This window comes from Dipteris shenzhenensis, chromosome 21 (genome assembly GCF_047967505.1).
Source record: "Dipteris shenzhenensis isolate YYH24624 ecotype China chromosome 21, Dip_SZ_1.0, whole genome shotgun sequence".
Taxonomy (NCBI): domain Eukaryota; kingdom Viridiplantae; phylum Streptophyta; class Polypodiopsida; order Gleicheniales; family Dipteridaceae; genus Dipteris; species Dipteris shenzhenensis.
Window position 1 is genome coordinate 1,006,913 of NC_141616.1, and position 7,620 is coordinate 1,014,532.

At 43.2% G+C, this 7,620-nt stretch overlaps 1 protein-coding gene across 2 annotated transcripts; it reads left to right on the forward strand.

The window, feature by feature from the left end:
* Positions 1-774: 774 nt before the first annotated feature.
* On the forward strand, positions 775-7,010 carry NRPB7 (DNA-directed RNA polymerase II). Of its 2 annotated transcripts, XM_087392523.1 has the most exons (6): positions 780-1,024; positions 1,112-1,277; positions 1,369-1,419; positions 1,512-1,577; positions 1,705-1,773; positions 6,492-7,010. In XM_087392523.1, exons 1-6 carry the CDS (start codon positions 909-911, stop codon positions 6,555-6,557), a joined length of 534 nt encoding a protein of 177 aa, XP_087248649.1. In that variant the 5' UTR covers positions 780-908; the 3' UTR covers positions 6,558-7,010. The 2 variants fall into 2 exon arrangements, with proteins under 2 accessions (XP_087248650.1, XP_087248649.1); XM_087392524.1 differs by lacking the exon at positions 1,512-1,577 and having other exon boundaries at positions 775-1,024.
* Positions 7,011-7,620: the final 610 nt, after the last annotated feature.

A 7,620-nucleotide genomic window follows, 5' to 3' on the forward strand; every position in this document is an offset into this window, starting at 1 on the left:
ATATTGCTAGGTGACTTCAACATAGATATGTGTAAAAATACACTAGAATCAACGAATCTACAAACAATGATTAATCTCTTCAACCTAAAATTACAATGCAAACAACCAACCTCTACATATGGTTCACAACTAGACCCAAACATTTCGCACGCTAACACCCAAGCTTTGCTTATTGGACACATCATTGGCTTGCCCGGAAGGGTAGGTCGTATTGGAGATTCACATTTGAATTTGCAAGAAGCAAAATTGGCATTTGAATTTTAGAAATTCTTTGATTTTTTATGATTGGTCCAACTTACACTTGCTATTTAGTTCCCTAGAAATCCTCCCATCTCTCTCTCTCTCTCTCTCTCTCTCTCTCAACTTTCAATTCATCATCTCCTGCAGTCTCCGCCCTCTTTTCTACACACAATCTCCACTGCACATCCAATTCATTTTCTTTTTCGAGCAGGCCTTATGAATGATTGAATATCATTCAACTTGTTCAATTACCTACATTTACAGTTAATAAGGCACATATAACAAAAACACCCCATTCTATTACAAACGCCATCTTGTCTTTGTCCTCCTTTGCCATTTGAATTTATAGCCACTGAATCTGTCTAGGAAGCTATACATCTCATGGCCTGCAAAGCATCTACTAGAATGTCACAATGCAGGAGGGGAAATGGATCAGTAATTGTTGCAGCATTTAACGTACTTCATCAAACTTCTTAACACCCATAACACAATGGAGAAAACAACAAAACTAAACATTACAAGAACATCGTTAGCCTGAGCCATAATAGAATGGAGAAGACAAGAAGACTAAAGATTACAAAAAAATCCTTTCACCTTGTTACCAAGCACTTGGAGTTCAAAGTTATGTACGAAGGTAGCTAGCTTGCTATACTCTGCACTGAAGTACCATGTTTTTCCATCTCTCCCTTGAGAGAAAGATGCAGCTTCACCCCCGCCATTTTGGTCCCCAGCTCCGAGACAAGCTCATCGCCAAAGTTATCCAGGAAGTCGAAGGCACTTGCAGGCACCCTTCCCTCTTCCATTCCTTATCTTTTTTTCCTTTCATCCGTTTTTGCTCAGATGATTCATCCGCTCTGTGGTTCGGGTGCAGTGGGCGTCACGGATTTGTTGTCGCTGTGACTCATGTTTCGGATATCGGCAAGGGCCTCATCCGCGATGGTACTGGATTCGTCACATTTCCTGTGAAATACGACTGCGTCGTCTTCAGGCCTTTTAAAGGAGAGATTCTGGAGAGCGTTGTAACTATGGTGAACAAGGTTCTTATCGTCTGCAATTAACGGCTCATATTTTTTGAGCATGCTTGTTTATTTCTTCTTCCAACTCATGGATGCTTTAAATTTTCTGCAGATGGGGTTTTTCGCCGAAGCGGGGCCTGTGCAGATATTTGTATCTAATCATGTGGGTATTCGTTTCAAGAATTGTTGCTTTACACTGTGAAAGATGTGGGCAAGGTTTAAAATTTGAGTTTTTTCCCTTTTGGGCGGGTACAGCTAATACCTGACGACATGGAGTTTCTGTCTGGAGACGCCCCATGTTATGCAACTTCAGATGGCTCTGTATGTCTAGTGAAGCCAGTTTATTCTCAGCGTTTCAAAGTCTCTTTTATTTTGCCCCTTGATTAATTGATGTGTCGTTTATTTTTGGCTTTGATCACCAAGAGTTGGTCCGTTCTATTCCGTGCAGGTGCGGATACAGAAAGACAGTGAAGTAAGGTTGAAAATAGTGGGAACTCGTGTCGATGTCACAGAAATTGTAAGTTCTTATATAACCCTGCATTATTTGAGAGCGTTGATGTCCATAGGATTTGCAAAATCTATGAGAATTGGAGGAAGTGCATGGGTTCTATTAAATGTATGATAAGGGGCTCCACTTTTTCTCTATACTCCCATTCATCCTTGTCCAATCTGTCCCAAAGGTCTTCAGATCACATCAACTTCTGGTATCAATAAGGTTCAAGAAAGCAAGTGAACAAAAACGAGAGGGAAAGAACCAATGAAGGTTGATTGCATTTTATCATTTGATCCCCCCTGCAAAAAAGAACCAGCTATTAGAAGCTTTGAGAAAGTACAAATTCAGCAATCCGTGAAGTGCTATAATGAAAGGATGCTGGCTGTCTCTTAGGGTCTCAACTCATTGCCAAGAGCACCCTGGAAGTGGGTGGTAATAACCAAGGGGAGGAGGGCTGTACAACTAACGGATACCTTGATTCGTGAGGATATAAAAAATACTTGCAGCCAAGCCTTGCAAAAATGGTCACACCTTTTTGTGATGTTCCTAGAGTCCTTCGTACCCCGCTCCCAAATGGCACGCAGAGTATAGATGATATCATGCCAGATACTGATGAGGACAACTGTGGCGAGAAGGTCACTATCTTTACAAAGCTAGGAGAAGGATACTGGTTTGTGGACTTAAGAGTTCAGGGATGCGGCAGGTCACACCTTTGGTGAATCTCGAGAGCGGATTGTGGACATTAGTGCTTTTAGGTACTAGGATCTTTGGTGGTAATCAGGTGATATTTGCATCGGTGATAAGTCCATTGTAGGAGTTTAAGGTAAGGGTAGGTTGAACATCATTCCCATGGCACACTTGTTGTCAGTGCATGAAAGTGTGCAAGACTGGCAAGCGCGTGGAGTTCGAAGAAGAGTGAGTGGGCATCAGGGACAAAATGACAGGCCGGGTAGTTCAGAGAGAAGTTGACGATGGGATCTACAAACCCCTTGCGCAGTTTTCTCTTATAGGTATTCATCTTAGTGACTTGTGACATTCCTGAGATCATGGAGCGGGGCTGAAGCTTCAAAGTAGGAGCGACTTAGATTGGGAACACTTGTTGTCAGTGCATGAAGTGTGCAAGATTGGCAAACGCATGGAGTTCGAAGAAGAGTGAGTGGGCATCAGGGACAAAATGACAGGCCGGGTAGTTCAGAGAGAAGTTGACGATGGGATCTACAAACCCCTTGCGCAGTGTGTTCGAGTCAAGGACGCGACATTGAAATTGCACAATGGCCGAGCTAAGGATCACGAGGGGCTATGCATTGAGTTTATCGCATATGGAATCGACACGTTAGCCTCGATCCAGCAAAGCTATTTAATGACGCTGTTTGCCTTGGCTTCCCCTGCACTTGGACACTCAACACCATCACCCCCATCCACAAGGCAGGGGATCCCATGGACCTGAGTAACTACAGGACTATCATGATTGGACATGTGATGTCCAAGATCTATGCAGCTGTATTGGATGCGTCGGTTAGCCTGTTCGCAGAGATGAGAGGGCTCAGAGCAGAGGGTCAGGCCGGTTTCAGGCGAGACCATGGGACTATGGATCACATACTCACACTCAGGAGTGTCATTGAGGAGGCCAGATCACGGAAGGAGAGGGTATATTGCTGCTTTGTGCAAAGCCTTTGACACAGTACCTCGAGCTCGTCTCATCACACGCCTACAGACACTGGGATTTGATTAAGAGATCATCTGGGCAGTCATGGCACTTTATGAGAGAGTCTCAGGCCGAGTTCGAACAAGCGCAGGTTGGACAGATGAGATCTTGAGTACCATAGGGGTCAAACAGGATTGTTCCTTATCACCAACCCTGTGTGGCCTCTACATCGATGAGCTTGAGACTTTCATGGGGGCGTTCGGAGGGACCGGTTGCTCACTTGTCGAGATCATCATCATGATTCTTCTATGCAGATGATGTGGCACTCTTGTCGTCCACACCCGAGGGACTCCAGCGACAAGGCTTTTTGTTTATCCCATGATTTGGAGGTCAACCTTGACAAGACCAAGGTCATGATCTTTAACACCTCTCGAGCAAACATGCAACAGAAGCAGTTCACTTTCGGTGGACTTACTTGGGAGTCATCTTCTCCGGCCCGATCTTCACGATGAGACCAGCGATGCAGGCTCAGATTGAGTAGGGGATACACCTCACTGGCTCGGCTAGAGAGACAATGCTTTCACTCCCACTTCCAGGATTCTCGGACCAAGGCTCTTCTCTTCGACTCCTTGGTCCAACCAGCCGGTATGTATGGCAGCCCTTGTTGGGGACCTGACATGTCAGAGATAGAGTGGACACGGGTGGAGCGTCTGCAGATTCTCATGCTCACGGATGATCCGGGGGAAACCATCTGTACCACATCACATCATTCAGGCCGAGTTTGATGCTTCTCCACTTCAGCTAGATGCAGCCTTTCAGACCATCACATATCTACACCGGGTTAGATCATATGGGGACTGCACATCAGGGAGACAGAGGTTGCCATGGTTGGCTCTCAGGTTGGCAGTAGAGGGAGACGAGCGATGCTGCTATGCACGGACTCACAGATGGTTTGTGAGACTAGGGTTTCACATCGATAGGATACCTCCTTTTCAGTACAGTTTAGATGCCCCTCCGGTACTCCCACTCACCATCCCGATCGGGCCGCACACCAACCAGGTCATTCGAGAGGATCTCCTGTATACCTTGGTGGTATGGGACTCTAAGGTAAGATTCTTTGATGTGGTGGTATAATCCAACGTGAAGCAATACCCAAGGACCTCTAGGGTGAAGTACAAGTAGGATGAACTGAATTGGGGCCAAGCTGATTAGACACTTTACAAGGACTGACTAAGATTCTTTACCTTGGGAGAAGCCATGTATCATTGGGCTCAACCCTAGAGCTCCATAGTCTAGACTCAATCTCAAGGAGGATTACCACATCTATTATGATGCTGGTTTGTTAGTGTCTTGATTGGATCAAGGCGTTCCAAGATGAGAGACCCTAAGTACTGGATGATCCTGTGATAGGAGCGGTTTTATTGTGCACAAGTTTTATACAGGATATCCAATAGTGGATCTTGACATGAGAGATCTCGAATTGCATATTTCCGTAATCTCTGGATGACATAGGCTGTTATTCCTATGATAGTTGACTATATGCATGTCTAGAACATTACCACTACTGAATTTTAACTGATTATCCTCACGTAGGGGCATTCCGAGGATAGATCAATTGCCCATTGATTGTAACATGAAGATTCTTCCATAACTGATGATTTACTGTTTTTGATTGTTCTCTCTAGGTGTTCGAGTTTGGACACAGATTATTTTGAGAGAATGCTTCTGTTGAAGCAAGATATTTGGAAAGATGTATGCCTAATAGTTCTGCGATGGAAAGTTTGTCATGTATTTCAACCCAAGAATTTGAATCACAGGTATTCAGTTGCTGAATTTTCTTTATGAATACCAAGTAATTCAGGAATTAGGGTTGATAGAATTTGCAACCCAGCTATTGGCCTCGAGGGGTTCAATTGATGGGGTTGTTAGAACAATGATTCCCTGATATCGGCCTAAGATTTTGAGTTCAAGGGTATTCAGTATGATGAATATATTTTCACGAATCCCAAGTTAGAACTCAACAGGTAGGGTTGACAGAATCATTTACCTTCAGGTACGGATTTTACCATGTTTGTGTACGGATATGTCAACGGAATTAACTCTGTGGATTCGAGAGTTACTTGATATCTCGAGAGAATACTCGAAGATATGTCACCTTGTTCAAATTGAGAGATTTACTTTCCTTGAGTTGGTTATCAAAGATTGTGGCTTTGGCCTTCCATTCTGTGATTCGAGTCTCATGGAAAGTATACCTCACTCAAACTGATAGTTAGAGTATAGTTATTGGCATTGACTAACCTTCATAGAGAGTTTTTGGGCTTTCTGGTGAACTCAAGAGAAGTGAGTTCTTAGAGGAAGGGGAGTGTATCATGTGCATGGTGTACCTAGGGTTGGATAGTAGGTGAACATGGGTTATGGGATAGCATAGGGCTGGATGGCTATTTTTAGCTGAGCTTGCTATTTATAGAGATTGCTTCACATATTGTACTCGCTTTATATGGAGGGAGCTATTCATAGCATCATGCTATCTATAGCGGGTTTCCTTCTATATAGAGGGAGGGTCAGTGCTATTGTGATAGTCAGTTGAGCGCTCTGTGGGAATGCTAACATATCCTTGTTGTTTACTTACCAGCATGACTGAATCATCACCCACATACTTCTGTAGATCTGCTAGGAGAGGGTAGGCCAACGTCTACTAGGCACACGAGGGGTGCTTCTACTCGTAGAGGCCCAGGAATACTGATACGCTTTCACTAGGAATAATATTGATGCTTGATGGGTGGTATACCATCTAGATTGAAAATAAAAAGCATGATATCGGAGATCCATTTCCAGACTGCTTCGTCAAGCATAATTGGTTTCTCTCTCTCTCTCTCTGTCTCTCTCTCATTAAGTCCTTAAGAAGTGCCGTTGCCTACTGGTTTTTCCCTGTGGTCTGTAATGAAGTTGCATCATTGCCCTGACAAGGGGATATGTTGTTTGCTTCTCTGAGCATGCAGCAGTTTTTAATCCTCTCTTTATCTTGTATGTTGTTGTTTACTATATTGGGATCAATATTCGATTTCTATGCAATACTGAGTGCAATATTTTGCTGCAGTTTTGTATCGGTACAATCAAGGACGACTTTTTGGGCCTCATTGGTGACCCAGGCACTGCAGGCTAATTTTGCAAACTCAAGTGCTGTCTTTTCAGTGTGTAATACTAACTTTATGCTTTTGGAAGCTGGGACACTTTATTGCATTTGTAATTACCTCCATTGTTTTTGAGCATGCGTAGGCTAACAGCGGCAGAATCTACTCACATATTTTGTCAAGAAAGAGTTTTTCCTTCAAAAAATTCACGTAGCAGTTGTTCAGCACAGTCAGCAAGGCTTAAATTCTGATTGTGTGTGAATGTTGTGTAACTACAGTGGTTTGTGCCACTTAACTGGGCAGTATGTGAAGAATTGTTTATGAGCCTACGCTCTTCAGCATGATCTTAGGTGATACAGGTTTGGTTGAAAAGTTGCCAAGGGCAAGAAACATAATCACTGTAGCTTGCTTCAGCTAGTATAGGCTACTGTCATGGTGGATGGAAACATTCTTCTGCTTATACATACATATCTCATTGTCAACTTCATGTGGGTGCAATCATTTTAGTTAATTATAGTTGTCTCTCTTCTACAACATTCTACTTGCCCTTAGGCTCAAGTATTTTACTGTTCATCAAGGGGAGCATGTTTGGAGTTCTGTTGAGGGAGTAGGGGAGAGAGGAGTGCACATGGTACGTATACACTACTTTGTACACTAGTTTGTATTATGAACATAATGAAGGATATATACATCTTTGGTCGTTGGGTTAGGGTTTGGGATTGTCCCCCAGGCCTTTGTAGTCTTGTCTAGAATAGTACGCTAATGTTAATACCCCCTCATAAATTCCTCTCTACAGGTAGAGGGTGCATGCACAAGATATGTTTTTGGATTTTTTGGTGTGTATGACAACCACCAAAACTGAAAAAGAAAAAAGCTGAAAAAATTAGAGTGGGCACAATGACTAAAACAATGGAAGTCTTTAGATTGAATATATATTTTACAACTTATCCTTCATTGTCCCCTCCTAAGTTGCATTTTGCGAAGACCAAGCTAATGTTGAAAGTATGGGAACTTGTCAAGCGGAAGTGCCTTGGTAAAGATATTTGCGACATGTTATCATCTTGTACAATGATTCAGACCTATCTCTTCACTACT